This window comes from Pseudopipra pipra, chromosome 6 (assembly GCF_036250125.1).
Source record: "Pseudopipra pipra isolate bDixPip1 chromosome 6, bDixPip1.hap1, whole genome shotgun sequence".
NCBI classification, from domain to species: domain Eukaryota; kingdom Metazoa; phylum Chordata; class Aves; order Passeriformes; family Pipridae; genus Pseudopipra; species Pseudopipra pipra.
In genome coordinates, this window is record NC_087554.1 from 38,161,279 (window position 1) to 38,179,394 (window position 18,116).

General features: G+C 36.1%; 1 protein-coding gene across 9 annotated transcripts in view; it reads left to right on the forward strand.

The window, feature by feature from the left end:
• Positions 1–18,116, forward strand: part of AKAP6 (A-kinase anchoring protein 6) — a 314,923-nt gene that overhangs the window by 231,416 nt on the left and 65,391 nt on the right. For all 9 annotated transcript variants that reach the window (XR_010431376.1, XM_064658568.1, XM_064658567.1 and 6 more), the window contains one exon: positions 10,268–10,483. Coding sequence is in view for 8 of the 9 variants with exons in the window: in XM_064658568.1 (XP_064514638.1) it covers positions 10,268–10,483 (216 nt within the window). In the remaining variant the exon portion in view is untranslated. The remainder of the gene's footprint in view (positions 1–10,267; positions 10,484–18,116) is intronic.

An 18,116-nucleotide genomic window follows, 5' to 3' on the forward strand; every position in this document is an offset into this window, starting at 1 on the left:
TAAATCCTACTGAAGAGGTTTTTCTTTAATTGGTGGATCATTGACCTAGCAGACTGTTGCCTAATTTTGGTTTCATTCTGGATAGATTTCCCAAGTTTTGTCCTTGCATGTAAGTTAATAGATCACAGTCCCAATAGGGAGTATTATTATAGATTGTATTAGTACCTTTACTTACAATAAAAATAATATCATACTGCCAGGAAACCTATTGATTTTGGTAGAATTATTTGCAGGGTAAAGTGTAATTCAGTATGAGAAAGAATATGAGCATAAAAGAACAAGTCTTCAGTACACATTCTGAAGTGTTTATTGCAATCCTTATCAGGTATATTATGTATCACAAGTGTGACATGTCAGTCAGGAACGCCATTTTTAGACTAGCACCATATTATTAGAGACAGCAGAACATAGATAATGCTTGTTGCATAAAGCCAATGGGGAAAAAAACCCAAACCCTTGTGGATTCCTGTGTTTTGAAGGATAACTCCCTTACTGGTCTCTTAGGAAAGTGCTGTATTTCCTCACCTCGAAGTAAAGCTGGAAGCTTGTCCTCTAATCTGATGGATTTGCTGTGCATTTCGCACAGCAATGTCTTTCTTAGTGAACCATCTCTCCCTTTATTGCACTGATGCTTATTTTCACGTTTTAGGCACAGTAAGAGCAACTTAGTAATGTTCTCTAGTCTAAGCATTATTAAGGAAAGAATGCCTCTTTTTTGGACTCTTTCATCCTGTCTTGTCTTTTTACCCCAATCCTGTTGTCCAGGCAGTGGAAGAATAGCAGTTGAAGGTGCAATACTGTGAGTACCTCTGAGTGTCTAAGACCATCATAGACAGTCACCTCATCCAGATATTTGACTTTTGACAACGCTTAGCTTTTTGATTGCCATTCACAGTTCATCTTGACCACATCACCTACTTCTGTCCTCCCTTCTAATTCAAGCCTTCTCACTGCCCTGGGACTAAACTGTGGATGTCAAAGTAGTATCTAATTTGTACAAGATGCAAGCTAATATTAATTTAAAATTTAAAATATTTAAAGAATCACAGAATCATTAAGGTTGGAAAAGACCTCCAAGATCATTGAGTCCAACCTTTGACCAAACACCACTATGGCAACTAAACCTAAGGCACTAAATGCCTTTCAGGTAGTTGTAAAGAGCAATAAGGTCTCCCCTGAACCTCCTTTTCTCCAGGCTAAACAATCCCAGCTCCCTCAACTTCTTCTCATATGACTTACTCTCCAGACCCTTCACCAGATTTGTTGTCCTTCTCTGGACATGCTCCAGCACCTCAATGTCTTTCTTGAAATGAGAGGACTAGAATCAAACATGCTATTGAGGTGCGGCCTCATCAGTGCCAAGTACAGAGGGACAATCACTTCCCTAGTCAATGTGATCACTTGCCTAAAACATACTAACCAAGTTAGATACTGAGGAAGGCTACCCTACATCTGGTATGGGTGAACCTACCTCATCACAGTGCTGCCAGGACGTGGTTGATTCTGCTGCAAGTAGCCTCTCTTGTTGGGGACTTTTAATTTTGTCTTGAGCTGAAACCAAAAAATGTGTGTTTCTGTGTATATTTATGCTTAAGATATGGCAAAAGAATCAACAAAATGTTTTTATATTTTAGCATATATCCATTCTGAGGATGCATTGCTCTTTGGAAATAAGATGAAGAACACCATTTCTACAAAAGCCTGTTTGTTGTCATTGTGCATATACAGATACACATAAAAACATCACAGTATATTTTCCTGTGTTTACCCCAGCGCAGCTCAAGCTGCACATTTTTGAGTCCAGGCTAAGTTTACTTCGCTGACACAAGAAAATAGCCAAAGGAAATATCTTTTTCCTTACTCATTGCATGTTTTTATTTTCCTTTTCCTGTCCTGAAGTCTCCAAAAGATTAGTCTATTTTATTTTATGTTCTCTGCTTTCCCATAAGTAAAGTAATGCCAATGCACTGCAGGATTTTTTTCTGTTATTCAGAATAGAGTACATTCTCACTACATTTTGGAATATACCAGGCTCATTGCACAGAAACAGCAAAATACATGTCTACCACCTGTGAAGGAAGTAGATTAAGAAAGGGAGTAAGTACAATATTAACATCTGAACCTCAGCTTGAGAGTTACAGGTGTTGATGTGCACCCATGTAAGGAAGTTTTTCCTTTAAAGCCTTATATAACTCTGAGATAGGAAACAAAGTTTTAACAGTTTGAACTATTCATTAAAGATGGCTGAAACTCTGATACCTAAGGTTTTTAGGTGATTGGAGGGGGTTTCTTGGCATCTAATATGCTGAGAAACATCTTGATTTCTTTTAGGCTGTAATTTTAAGTGAATTCCAATGACTGTAAGTGAAGTTGAGCCTAAATTATTCCTTACTTGATTTTTAAAAAAAGTTTCCACCTGTACCTGAAGTAGTTTAATCTCTTGAATTTCCATGCATTTTATTTGAAACTCTACCCAGTGTGAGGATCTTGCAAAAATTTTAAGTTTGTAATTTCCAGTACAGAAAAGAGAATGTTTGAGTAGTGTGGTTCAGGATTCATTACAAAAGCAAAACATAGCACTGATATTTATCCTACCTGTCTGATGCTTATTCTACTTTTATCTTAGCATTTTCTGGGGGCAAAAAAAAGAAACCCTAGCAAATTGTGGCACTTCCTGTAATATTTGTCCTTTGAATCTTTTTTGCGGGAAAGAGAATTTCTCGAATTAAATGAGAAGACATGAACCAAAGGCCTTTATAAACACAAATAGTGCTAGACTAGAAAAGTGGATCCTCCTGCCATCCCCTCTGGCTCCTCTATCTGAATGACTTGGCTTATCTCCTGGAACCAAGTTAACCCCAACTTTGAAGTGTGTAGTAAATAGCTCTAAAATATTTCAGTGTGAAAATGAAGCTAATTAATTCCCTGTATGAAACACAAGAAAAATAAGGCTTGGAAAAGCTATGTTGTATTTTAGTGGGGAAGATTCATTTTCATTCATTTCATTCAATACCATTTTTCTTTTATTTTTAAAAGTTACCTTCCTGTAATTGCACACTAGTTTAGAGTTAAGATAGGTGCATCTTAACAATAATGGGTACTTTTTTAGCAGATTATTGCCAAAAGTGCATTCTTTATTCCAGGGAGACACTGTAATAGATACCAGCACTTTTGTAATGATACAAGCAATCTGTAAGCTATTATAGTGTCGTTTATAGTAACTTAATCTTCATATTGTTTTATACGTCTGGAATTTTAATAGTGTTTTTAATTTAAGGAGGGGAGCATATTACATATTACTAGTTACATGGGAGTATGAGCTAAATAACAGACCATTGAATGGTATTCTTACAAACAAATATTTTGAAGTACTTAAATGAGCATAAAGAATAGAACAAAGATGTTAAAGAATGTTGTACAGATATAATAGTAGCTTTTATGGATGAGTCCAGAAGCATCTAGTCTGAATTTTTACTGGTATTAATGCATATATTTTACTTCTAGAGAAAAATGGGAAAGAATATAGGTTCTTTTAGAATACTATTTAAAAGTAAATATTTTATTTAAAAGAAACATATTTACCTAATTAATACATGTATTTCCATTATTTATTTCCAATAAACACAAATCCCCATGTAACTTTAACTAATGAAATGAATTAATTAATATAAGGACTTTATTATATGTAAAATGTAAACTCTAAACTGCATTCTTGAAGCCAGTGCAAAAATGATGTCTTTTTTCCTGTAAGTTCATTGCTATTTTTAAAATATATAGAAACAGGTGCCGTTCTCTTGTAAGAGAAATATCGTAACACTTCACTAAGTAGTGAGTTACAGAGAGATATGATCAGCGTAACAATTTAGTGGTTGTAATACTATAAAAGGTAGGGTTTTTAAATTAAGAGAACCAGTTCACTGTTTTGAAAGAGGTAATATTCTACTTCAAACTGTCATTCTGTATTTCTGACTTGCAATTAGATGATATTTCTAAAATGTCAGTCCCAGATTCTGTTGTGACCGTCATCATAATAAAATATGACAGGAAAGATATTATATCAATACTTTTTCCATAATTAGCATTAAAGATCTCTCAAGGGTTAAGTACAAAGGTTTTTCGCTGAATAGTCTGCAAGCTTTGTGCCTTTAAAATCTTTTAATATAGCCAAGACTGGTGACAACCAGGAGATAGATCTATGAACAAACCCATTTTGAGAGAATAGTTTTGTGGTGTGTGATGTATGGTACGCAAATGAGCTTATTAGGACTCTCATCTATTTTATTATTGGTGCCCAATTTAATAGAGGCATTTAAAAAACAATATTTCTGCCTGACTCCTTGAAATGAAGAAGATACATTGATATAATTGAGAGCAAATGATTGCATGTTGTGCCATTTAATCATGTCATTTTTCAATTGCTGTTTTTTGCACTTCACTGCATACTTATAGAATATTTAGCTTCAATATAGATTAAGTCCCACACTATGCAACTGAGTAGAGATCCCATATTGGGTGACATATTCTTTTAACCTTGAAATCAGCAAAAGCACACAGGTTTGGCAGTATTTTTCTATCTGATGACAAGTAATCATTAATTTCCTATATCATTTAGCTTTTTTATTTTAAGGAATTACTTTCTTACTAATATTTTTTGAGGGATTACTGGCTTTCTTTTTCATTCAGAAACAGAAATTCTTCTTTTCACCATATGTCCTGTAAGAATGGAATTTGAAATACAGGGATGCATCAGCCTGACAAGAGAAGTTCTAACAGGCATTGCCATTTCACAGAAAACATTGAAAACTACATTTTACCCAAACTTTTTGAGTATTGTTTCCAGTTTTCCCTTTAATGATGTATTAGTTCTGGTAGCCATGATACTTAAAAGTTTTACATTCTCACTTTTGAAAACTGAACCTCTGCCCTAGCCAGAAATCGGGCATAAAAAAGGCAAAAAAATTTAAGAGTTGTAGTTTGATTGATACTCAGAAGGGTGGCTTCCATTCTCAGATTTTGCCTTAATTTCTCTGTAAGGTTGTGGTACTAAATAACATCAGTTCCATCTTCCATCAAGGAACAACTAAGTACAGTTCAAAGCGTATCATTGTCTTCCTCTCATACCCAAATCCTGCAACAAGGAGAAAGAGTAAGCTTTTAGACCAAGGTTAGAAGAAGCTTCCTCTTGGATCTGGTCATTACAGATTTATTTGCAGTTGAACTTCTTTTGTTTTCCTAAAACCAGCCAGTACTGCCCATGCATAAAGAGAAACAAAAGGTAAGCCCAGAAATGTCTCAGTATACTTTGGCATTTCTTCTGGACCTGAAAGCACAAAGGAAATCCATTTGTGTTGTTACCATTTGTCATAATTCAACTATTTTCAAAGCTCTGGGTATCTGTGCATGGATGGGGTGCATCAGGCAAAGCATCATTAGCCAGTTGAGGAAGGTGATTGTCCTGTTCTGTTCTGCACTGGTGCGGCCTCACTTTGAATATTTTGTGCAGTTTTGGGCACTGCAATATAAGAAAGATATTAAGCTATTAGAGAGTGTCCAAAGTGGGCAACGAAGAGGGTGAAGGGCCTTGAGGGGAAGCCGTGTGAGGAGTGGCTGAGGTCCCTTGGTCTGTTCAGCCTGGAGAAGAGGAGACAACTTCCTCCTCAAAGGAAGAGGAGGGGCAGGCACTGATCTCCTCTCTGGTGACCTCTGGTGATAGAACCCGAGAGAATGGCCTGAAGTTGTGTCAGGGGAGGTTTAGGTTGGATATTAGAAAAAGGCTCTTCACCCAGAGGGTGGCTGGGCACTGGAATGGGCTCCCCAGGAAAGTGGTCAGAGCACCAAACCTGACAGAGTTCAAGAAGCGTTTGGATGATACTGTCAGGCACATAGTGTGACTCTTGGGGATGGTACAGTGAGGGGCCAAGAGTTGGACTCAATGATCCTTGTGGGTCCCTTCCAACTTAGCATATTCTGTGATTCTGTGATTCTGTTTATTATTCCCAATTGTAGAGTGAAAGCAAGAAACTTCAGATCCTATAAAAATGAGTTCTCCAAACAATATGTAATAAATAAGGCTACAAAACCCCACATCTCAACATGTTATGTGGTGAAGATGTGGATCATGTGGATTTAAGGGAACTAATTTTAGACTGACTTTTAAACTATTTTTAAGCACAAATAGTCTCACTGAATATAGTGAGAATCTTCGTACATTTAAATAGTTAATGTTAAACACCTGCTCAAGATCCTTGATGCTTCAGTGGCCAACTCATCTTCCATGTTGTGTGAGAAAGCAGACTTACCATGAATCTTCAGCTGTGCAGAGCAGGCAGTGCAGCACAACTCAGGCACTGATATGATGCAGGAAGGCTGAGGGATAGAGGCAGATTGGAGCTTGAGGCGATCTAATATTCCTCAACTTCCCACCTTCCTTTGCCTCTCGTATGCTCTGGCACTGCCTAAAGCTGCAGACATGTTTCTGTCATGTGCCATTCACTTAGGAGTCACGCAGCTGTGCCAAGCACTTTCTGTTCAGATCATGGCCACTTCCATTCTCATAGATAGTGCCATTAGCCTAAGGCTTTGAAAGCATGTTTGATGTCATTTGACCCAGCAGGGGCTTTTCCAGATGATTTAAGGCATGGTATTAACAAGCTGCGAAAGTAGTTTCAGCTAGCCCTTTTTAGCTATGTGGATGATAACTTCAAAGCACTGAAAATAGGAGTAAGCAGAGGGAAGAAAAATCTTCCAAGATTCTAGCAGCGTGGCCAGGAATCCTCTGTATGGGAAGCCATGACCATAATAACATTATAATGACTAACACCTCAATGTTATCAGAGTGTCTGTTGTGAAGCAAATGACTCAGACACAAAGTCAAGTTCATACGCAGCATCTGCAGTTACTGTGTATACTCTTAGCCTGCAGCAAAATAGCCAAATACATTTATTTAAGTCTCACTGCAAATGGTTTAAGTGAATGTTTCTCTCACATTTGCAAAGACTTGGATTGTGTTTACATTTACCACAGCTCAGTGGACACATGATAGTATGAGGAAACACAACTGAAAGTGTCTGATCTCTTAATCTATTTTTCAGCAAATCTTTTGCGCACATAGGAAACTGAGTGAGCCTAAGAGATGCTCCTAAGTTTACTGTTAGATCATTACCAGATTTTCTGAACCTTCAAGTGCCCAGTAGCTTACTATAGCAGCAGCTGTGGACAATGTAGAATGTACCTTGCAAATAATTAAAGTAACTGGAAGTCCTGGAAGCATACTTTGCATGTGCAATTGCCATATTGACAGGTTTATATACAAGCATGCCATTTTAACAACAGCAAAACATGGATGGATATACCATGATATACTGTGATATATCATGTCATAGGATATAGGCAATTATTGTGTTGCTTTAGGACACTGAACACAAGACCCTAATACTGCTTAAATTCATTATTGCTGGTGCTATTATATAGGGCTTAAAGATATCTTTACATGATTAAGTTCTCTAGCTTTTAAAGTATTGTTGCTATAACCAACTCTTTCACCACACTGTTAGATACAAGCACTTCGTTCTTCTCCTGTTTAATATTAACCATAATATCATGTAATAAAATTGAAACAAAAGTGCCATAGGCCTAATTGTACTGTCACAGCCATGTAAATCAGAAATAGCTTCAGTAAAGCTACTGTTATTACAGTGGTGTAAAATTGATATAAATTAGAAATTACTTGGATACTGTAGCTCTGCTTTCAGATAACACTATGTAAAGGCCTCACTTAAACTCCCGTATAAGTGCAATTATGAGTGCAATTCTCCTTACCTCATCATATTAAATGGCATTGTATCAAAAAAGAACAATATTTGTAAGGGATGACTTAATCAGTTAGATCAAGGCAAGTTAATGTTTTAGGGCCAGATTCTGAGCTGTATTGACTTCTATGAAGTTAATGCAGACCTAAATAACATACCATCACTTCCAAAAAACTGAATTGCCTAGCTGTTATAAAATGTAAAATAAGAACCCTGACTTTAGGTAGATTTTTTTGGTTTGGTTTTGTTTGGATTTCTTCTGATGTGACATTAGGCTAATGAACAGCATTAAAAAGGAAATGTGCCAGACATGGTGGTTACATCAAGAACTATGAAGGAAACTAGCAATGAACTCTAGGAAAATAAATAAGGGCAAGTTCAGGAAACGTTAGTGAAAATGCAGCTCTGGTATAAATTGAATAATAAAATTCCTGGTCATATTTTGTCATAAATAGAGGTTTGGGAATTTGTCATTCACATAATTTAAAATTCAGAAATATTAAAGATACAGGGTTCTCTTATTATAGAAGTAATAGACTTCTAGCTATTATAGAGTTAGGGTAATTTAAATAGCTATAGAATGCATTATATCAGTAAGTGGAACATCTGTATGAAATGTCCACCTGCTAATATACTACTCAGTTTACTTTACAATCAAATGTACTTAATCATTTTAAGATGTCTTCTAATGAAGGCTTATCGGGAATAATGCTTTGAGCAGAAATACTTTTAGGAATTAAAACTTCTGCTTTAAATGAGATTTCATTGCCTTGTTTACCCTTGTTGATTAATAAGCAATCTGTTAACTGTTAGGATGGCCCAGTTGTGCCAGTGAAAATAGACTAGTAATTCAGCTATGTTTGTGGGCGTAATCATCATTTCTCTTGAAGGCTTTAAAAAAAAAAGTCTTTTGCACACTATCCGTAGGCAAAGAAAAGGCATATGTTTTTAGATGTGCATACCACTGTTTTGCTTCAGACTTGCAGCTTAATATTATTGATCAAACACAGCAGCAAAATACTCCTTTGAGTTACAACATTTCTAAGTATAAATTCCATTTTCTAAAGAAACAGTAACCTGAAAATCTGGACCTAGAATTCGTTTTCTATAGAATGTTGTTTTGCTAATAAAATTCAGGAAGGTAGATCCTGATTTTTTATCAGTTAATGCTTGTGAACAGCTTTGAGAGATGTAGTGGCTTTTTTTGTTTGCTTATTATCATTAACTGGAAGTTTAAAGGCCTTCAGAAAAGATGATAGTTCAGATTTTCTCATGGGGTCATGCACTTTCATCTGTGGCATCCCACAGAGGGAAACAGATGTTGTCAAGTTACAATTTAAATTATCTGGAAAGCTCCCACGTGTAGAGCACAGTCCTGTTAAATTCAGGAGTAGCACAACCCTTTGATAATAGTTGAATACTGGAGTCATGCAATGCTATAAAAGTATAGGGTCTCAGAAACTGGGCTGAAGCCATAATCCTTGGATGCATTTGTGCCTTCCATACCCCAGCTTCATAGATTTTGTTATTAAAATACATTATGAGAGAATAAAATTGTGATTTGATGTTGAATGACATTAGAGTATAGTCATGGATAAAACCATGCTTGAAAGTACCCCATGCTATTAACTGCTTTCGGGTAGTACATCTCTCTCTAGTTCTGTCTGCCATGTAGGATGCATAATTTTTACTACTGTTCAATAAGATTCTCAGTGAGGTTTCTTGGGTTTCTGGAGTAGAACCAACAGATCCTGGCTCATCGTTTCAATATTAGGACTTAGCGATTGTCTCCTATCAACCAGCTTATGCCAAACTGCATTCTCAGTAGCACTGGAATCAGTATGATGAAATAAATACAGTGAATTACTCATCTTCAAGGACGATACAGTTATCACAGTATTCCTATATTTACTCGAATATGAAACTACTCTGGAAATATGTTATGATAACAAAAAAATCTGTAAAAAATTCTATACTGAATTTTCTGCTTTCTTAATGTTTCTCCTGTGACAGGCTGTATAGGACCCATAATTTCTATTGGTTTTTTTTCTAAAAATACACATGTTCACATTACATGACTATGATTTTTTCACTCTGTAGAATTTCTGAAGTTGATTACTGTCAAGGTAACTCATTTCAGATGTGTCCCAATTGAATGAAAAAGAAATTAGGAATAAACCAGTTTACACCATTAAACCTTCAGCATTATTGAGACAGTTAGTTATATATGACATTTGTTTGAAGAAGACTGAACATAACGTTACGCCTGCTGTGCTATTGAGACTGTATTTATCTGAAAATAAAACACTAAGCTTTGACACTAAAGTATGGGAATTTATGGAAGAGCTGAAAAAAGTATTGTAAGACAGAGATTGGGCACCATTAAATATCAGATAATACTTAATGTTTCAATTTGCAAAGAATTCCACACTGACATCTGTTGTTTGTCTATCCTGCAGTCTTTATGCTCTGAGATCAAACAGAGACGTCGTGGGGTAGCCTCTGTGCTGCGATTATGCCAGCACCTCCTGGATGATCAGGAGACCTGCAACCTAAATGCAGATCACCAGTCCATGCAGTTGATAATTGTAAACCTCGAGAGAAGGTGGGAAGCTATTGTCATGCAAGCTGTCCAGTGGCAAACAAGGCTACAGAAGCGATTAGAAAAAGACTCGGTGAGTAATGCTTGCTTTAAAAGTGCAGGGTTTCATTCTTCGTGAGAGGCACTTTTTCAGCACAAGACAAACACATCCATTTCCAAGCATTTTCTTCTGACTGAAGATGCCATTCCTAGTCTTTACTGCCAGCAAGTGAATCTTCAGTTTTTCACAAAGCATTGTATTCTATGGACAAAATTGATTAGTAATATAAACTATATACACAATATACATAATCTATTTGCTGGATATTTAATCTCATCATGTCTGATCCCATCAAGCAATAAAAACAATCTTCTCTTGGTGCTATGTTGCTCAGGACCTAACAGAACTGGGCCCAGTTAAATTTTACTGATTGAAAATATATTTTAGAAAAAATATTTCCTGTGTAGCTAAGACTGGTTTTAATTAACATCTCAGCAGTAGATGTGTATTTCACATAGAATACCATGAGTATGTGATTAATATACAATCCTGTGTTATTTGAATATAAGTAAAATGCAATAATTTGCTTTTATCTCAGGGAAATGATTCCTAAGAGGCAAAATAGCACTCTGTTTAAACCATCCATTAAGTGGCATGAATTAGATTGGTTTTCTACAGCATAAAACTATATTACAAAGCAGGAGGAACAAAATAATCCCTACTCTAACACCATGGACTGTAATGGATGAATTGGCTCAGTGTGTTTTGTGCTACTATCATACTGCTGAAGTCTGTATACTGCAGCTACATTGACAGCAGTGATACTCCTATGTGGCTTCTATAGGTACATTTGTGATAAAAGAAAGACTGGGGAAAATTTAGTCCCTCTCCAGAAGGAAATGGTAGACCTGAGTACTTGGGACATGGAGAAGGCTGAGGTACTCAACGACTATTTTGACTTAGTCAACATTGGCAAGTGCTGCAGCCACATTGATCTAGATGCAGAAGTCAAAAGCAGAGACTGGGAGAATGGGAACCTCGTGCTGTAGAAGAAGATTAGATTCAAGGCCATCTAAGGCACTTGAAAGTACACAAGTCCATGGGATCTGCTGAGATGCGTCTGGGGGTCTTCAGGGAACTGGCAGATGTAGTGGCTAAGCCACTATTCATCATATTTGAGAAATTGTGGCAGTCCAGTGAAGTTCCTCCTGACAGAAAAAGGAGAAACAGAACCTCCATTTTTATAAAGGGAAAAAAGAAGACCTGGGGAAATATAGGCTAGTCAGTGTTATCTCTGCCTGGCAAGATCATGGAGCAGATCTTCCTGGAAACATCTTTGTCAGTGATGTGGACAGGGGAACTGAGAGCACCCTCAGCAAGTTTGCCAATGACATTAAGCTGTATGGTGCAGTTGACATGCTATAGAGAAGGGCTGTCATCCAGAGGGACCTTGACAGGCTTGATAGGTGGGTCTTTGTGAACCTCATGAAATCCAAAAAGGTCAAATGCAAGGTCCTGCAGGTGGGTTGGGGCAATCTGAAACACAGATACAGGCTGGGCAGAGAGGGTTGAGAGCAACCCTGAGAAGAGGGATAAAGATAGATAAAAAATAATCTAGAGAGCAAAAAAATCAAAGGAATTAATTTGTTGAGAGTCTGTTCAAGTGGAGTCAAAAGTAAAACAAAGCTGGTAAAACAAAGATTGTGAGAAAATGTTAGAAAAATTTCAGTGGAATTAAAAGAAAAAACAGAATTAGTGAGGATCCAGAGCTTTAGAGAAAATGTGGGTAAGAGTTTTAGACAATATATTACATTTAAATCAGAGGAAAGTCAAGAAATGAAAGAAGAAAAATGCCATCTCAAAAACTGCAGAGTTTTGATGGTAATGAGTCTGAGAGAGCAAGCAATGTGAACAGAAGTAAGAGAACTCATTAATTAAATAGGTTGGGCAAGTGAATGGGTTAGAAGATAAATATGAGACAGGAATAGAAAAGATTGATAGAAAGAAAATATAGTGGGAAACATTTTTTATTCTCTTGAGAAACACTGGTGATATTTTTGTGGTAGTTCCATTTTTGGTATATTTTTAGTCATATTACTAATGTATTGCAGCAATAGCTCTAGTAAACTTGGAAAGTGTTACACAAAATGTTTAATGATCTGACCAGCAGTTGAAAAACTCATTGAATTTTGGAGCTTCAGAAATAAGTGTGTGCAGTATTACCAACAAAGAAACAAAAAGTAGCTCTCAGAATCCTGAATTTTATTTATTAGAGTCTGAGTATCTGTTGGGTAAGCAATCTGTTGGGTCTGTAAGAGCCCAAGAGAGATCGGACTAGGTTCCAACTGTGTAAAGTACCAAAAGATGAGGGACTGCCTTTTTAATCTGCAAAACATCATTTTGTTGTAGTAAATATATATCTTCTATTTGACTAGGAACAGAAGGAAGTTGCGTTTGTGAGATATCTTAGAAAGTGCCGAACAAAGATCTAAGTTACTGTAGTGAAATCTTATTATCCTCTTTTGCATGGGGGCACCTGCTGTGTGGAAAGCAGTTTACTGGTTGTACTTGCAGTTACTGTAAATAAACTGTTATGAGCTAATTAGAGCTTGGAATTTCACTGGCCGGGTGTGTATCATTCTTTCTGCTGAGAAGTAGCAGCCATTTAGAGATATCATGATGCTCATCTAATTTTCATTGTGGGCTGTTTTGTTTCGGAACCTCTCATCCTAGGCTGCTTTATAACACTATGATTTTTTGAAGTATGTCAGTATAAACAAGCTTCTTTTGTTAATAAAACTCTCTGTATTCTCAACATTTAAATGTGACCCAGTCACTGTAGGATTCATGTTTCTTCGACTTCCCTGGCCCTACTTGGCATGTTCTAACCCTCCTTTTCACTCAGGTCCTCTGCAGTCATTTCTTGGGTAGGTATCAGAACCATTTCTTCTCCTTCCCTATCTCTCTGTATTTGATGGTGTGCCAGTCTTGGCACACAAAATGTATCTCTTGGTAACAAGTCTTTATTTGTGGTTGCCCACAAAATAGTGTAATTTATGAAAACAAATGAGATATTTTATACCCTGATGGCATCTGGCTCATTCAAGGCATCTGACTTGCTGACAGCAAATAAGGTACCCCAAAAAAGGTACACCTTTTGCAATAGTGGGCATGATAATTTTACAAATAACAAGATATTAAGATGTACTTCAAGCTCCTAAAATTTGCTAAAAGTTGTCTTTCTCATAAACAAAAAGTTCTGTCTAAAATGTGAAATTATGAAGAAGAATCACTCCAGAAGGATGAAAGGTGGTTAGATTCAGTAGGTCAATCTAGCTATATGGAGTGAAGTATTCATAGAATCAAAAATACAGAATACTGGAAGCAGTCCTAATATGTTACAGCAAAAGAGGTTTTTATCTCCCCCATCTGTTTGTTTGGTTTTCGTGGGTTTCTTTGTTTTGGTTTGTTTTTTTGTTAAAAATTCTTTTCATCCAGATTTATAATTCCATATTTTGCTGATATAATGTTACATATCACCTAAATTTTAACTGGAATTACGCAGATGTAGTATAGCTTGCCTAACAAGACCCTGCTAGCAATCAACTTCAAAGGAAAAAGAGTCTGTCTGGCGATTGCAATAACAATAGCAACAATCTTTTAGTCAACTAAACTCAAAATTGCCATCTAAAATTCCTGCTCAAGAGCTGGAGAAGCTTTAACTCACTGTGCACTTTCCTTTAGAAGGTCTAATGTACTTGAAAGACTGAACAGTTAAAAACGATTTGGGACAGACTCAGTAATGGTCACGCCCATAAGTTTACAATTGTTACGTCAAAGTAGGAATATTTGTTTTCTGCATTTATTTTTTTATCTTTTGCTCAGCCTGTGGTATGCCCTGTGTATATGTAAATTATATGTTTAGCCTCAGTGGTTTATTCCAGCTGCTACAGATGTTCACAGTTTGTATATGTTCTGTGCAGGTCAGATATGTTTCTGTATAGAAAGCTACAATGAGATGACCATGGAAATTCACTTTTCTGGGATGGCTTTACCAATACTGGAGTATACAAAACTATTGTACTGCTGTGGCTGTTAGAGAAACAAAACTGTGGTTTCTAATGGATTTTACTTAAGTTGCAATTCAATATTCCTGCCTTTTTGGTGAGTGGAGAAACTGCTTTTTCTCCAGGCTGCTCATTCATTGAATGAGAAACTTATCTGTTTTATGGAACAGACAATTTCTTATTCAACAGAGAGAGCTAATTATTAAAGGAACAGTATTATTCAAGCTTTTAAGATGGAGATTTTGAGGTAAGGCAATTTGGGTTAAGGTGCTGTAATTCTCACATTGTCCTGAATATGTCTGAAATATTCATTTGTCTGATCGCTAAGTTCACTACTATTCTTCATGAAAAAAAAGCAAATTATTTCTCTTGTTCTTCTAAGTCATCATACCATACTGTATGTCCAGCAAACCCCCCATCTGTATTGGCTTGAAAGTATGCTGTACATCCAGCCACATAATTGAAAATAATAAGGCCACAATAAATGGGATGGCCTTGGGGTATAATACCCAAGGGATTCAATTGGTGTCGCTTTGCATCAATGTCCATGCATCATGGTAATTGAGGTAACATAACCAATTACCACATTTTAATTAGAGTTGTAAGGACTTGGGAAAATCTGCATTGGTGAGACAGCTCACTTGAAAAAAAAAAAAAACACGAAAGAAAAAGAAAGGCACTTCTCTCTTTTCCACAAGCTTGTTTCTTAGGAGGTAAAGAGCATGCTTAAAGTGCTATTTAGGATTTTTTCCCAATATCCTCTTGGTTTCCTTCTTTATAATGAACTTGGAAAAGTACATTGTTAAAAAAATACTATATTGCTTCTGATCTTGTATCTTTATCCTTTTTCTCTATTTATCTGTTTCTGTGATGCTTTCTGGAAAAGAAAACACTTTTTCATAATGCTAGGCATGGTATCTGCCTTTCACTTTTCTATATTCACTTCACTGGTGCAATATTTTTTCAGTCCAGGGAATGACACTTGTTCTAAGCTTAAAAAACCACACAAACCCTCATCCCTCAGGGGTAAAAAATGAATCTGTCATTGTTCAGTTATTTGTTAGATATCTTCACTAAATAAAACTCGGTTTCTAAAAGTTTCTTATTTTATCAGAAGCCATTATTTTCTAAGGTGAGATCTAAATAAAAATCTTGCATAAAATTTAGAATTTCATCAGGAGTGTCTAGAACAGCAAAGTACTGAGAGATGATTAGCTTAATTGGCTGAAGAGGGCACACTACATATTGTAAAGTGCTGAACACTTATTACACAATCTATCCCTTACAAATTATTTAGTGACATATTTCTGAACCTTTACAGATTGATTTTATTCGTTATCTATCACAAGTAATTTTTGCTTTGATATTGGACCTCTTTCATATAGCATATGACACTACAGTCTTTATGGCTTGCGTTAGTTTCTGTCAGTCATCTTGTTTTATTCATATTGCAACACCGAAGACTGCTCACTTTGGTGTTTCCTTAAAATATTTGTTTTTTAAGTGAATGGATGTTTGATTTTAGAGTCTGTAATGTGATGCACCATCCTCATACTTAAGGTGTTTATGTTTTTGAGCTTCTGGGTTGCACTGCATTTCTGATTTGTGACATGGAGCAATTATCTGTAGGATCTAAAATAATCACATAAATGGTGAACACAGGTCTAGAGTTTTCTTGAACTGTAATTGAAGATGGGTAATATGCCCCACATTCTGTATTCCTCATAATGTTCTTGAGGACCAGCCATAGTTACAATGGCAGCCATCAGGGCAGTACACACGGTCTGGATAATATGACAAAACAGATCTTAGTAAAAAAATTCCAAACCCAGTCAAGTTTAGTCAAAATTCAGAAAAATGTTGTGTTATATTCTTGAGAATGACCTGGGTGGTCACCTGCAGTGGTAGGCTCTTAAAGTGTATAGAAAGAAAAAAAGAAATACATTTAAGTCTTTCAGCAGAGGGCTCTACTCCATCCTCAGAGTCTGCAAAACTGACTCCACCAACTAAGGCAGCCTTATCTCCCTATTTCACAATCTCTGTTAAACCATAGTAAGCCTGAGCTCTCCCTCTGGAGGAGGTTGGAAAGTAAAGGTGCTTACTACTAACATTCTTCACGTGTAGTAGGGATAATTATAGAACAGGCTGTGCAGCCTCTTTCAGTGCAGTTTATTTTTGCTCCAGAAAGTGAACCACCTAAAGCAGAAAGAGTAGCTCAGCATTCTTGTTCTTTTAGTCCTATACTCTGCACTGAAACTTACAGATATATTTCCTGCTGATGTTGGTGGTGTCTATTATATATGAATTTTTAGTGTGTATGATAATGAAACCTACTAGAACCTTTCTTGTAGCTTGTTCAACCACAGTCCTATAGTAGCAAGTTTCAATCACCATCCACCAAAACTGGATTCAACATACATTAAGACACATATTTCTATTCTGCAACTCCTTGCTCATCTGCAGACACATTTAGTTTCTTTGACCTTTCCAGGATACCCAGCAAATTTTAAGATGAGAAATGAAATTTACTTCTTATTGTTGGCATGAGCATAGGAAAATAAATTATATTAAACAAAAAAAAAGACAATGAAAGCAACATAAATTAAGCATATATTTCCCAGTATTATTTTTAACCCAAATATGGTTGCTTAATTATGCATAACTACTCTCCACAACTCATCCTACAGTGAAAAACTGACTTCAATTATTCAAGGCAGAAAATATCACGATTACAGTGCTATAAAACTGCGTAACTGGTGTTAGAATTAACTCAAAGCATAGGGTCTGAATTGGGTATAAAATACTGTGACTGCATTAATGTTTTTTAGTAGCATCCTGTGGGCAGTCAGTTTCAGTGACTGACAAGTCTTAAAGTCACAGATACTTTGAATCTTTTTCTCTGTTATGCTGTATTATTTTAGAGGAAAAATTACATAAACTTGCTGGCTCAATGCCACAAATTTTTGTATATACATCTACATATATATTTATGTTTTAAAAGAACTAATTCTTTGGATTTCTTCTGTATTCTTTTTCTGGTCAGTTCAGTTTTAAATTGTTCAAATGTATAAATTCAGTGAGAGGGAAAATTGATGTTTTTTGGATTTGCTTAAACACTTTAAACTATTATATCTCGTGAACTTTCAAGGCTGGATGGTGGTGCTGTGTTACGCAGTAAGAAGTTGGAAATATTTTCTTTTGGGAATATACAACCTTTCTGCATTTATCCATGCAGCCCAAAGATACTTCTGGTCCTCAGCTATCTATGACTCTGTATTTCAGACTGGTGCCATTTTAGAGTTGGGTGAGAGAATTTCATAGCAGGTAAAAAGTTGGTAATACATCTCTGCTGATCTGATTTTTTTTAATGGTTGATATTTACAAACCCCCAATTGATTTCGAATGCCAGTGAGGTCTTCAAAGTGCCAGTTTATCACATGGCTCTGTAATTCAACATATGATCATGGAAACTCTGTCATATCTCTTGTGCAATTGCATTTGACCTGATGGTGTCATATCCAATATTCTTAATTTCTTTGCTTTTGTAGGTAACTAGAATATTAGTAAATCATCTTGCCCCAATTGTTTAAAATAAGTATTCTACAAGTAATTAGTAGAATTCACATTTTGAGATGGGAGAATTCAGTCCTATAAAAGCT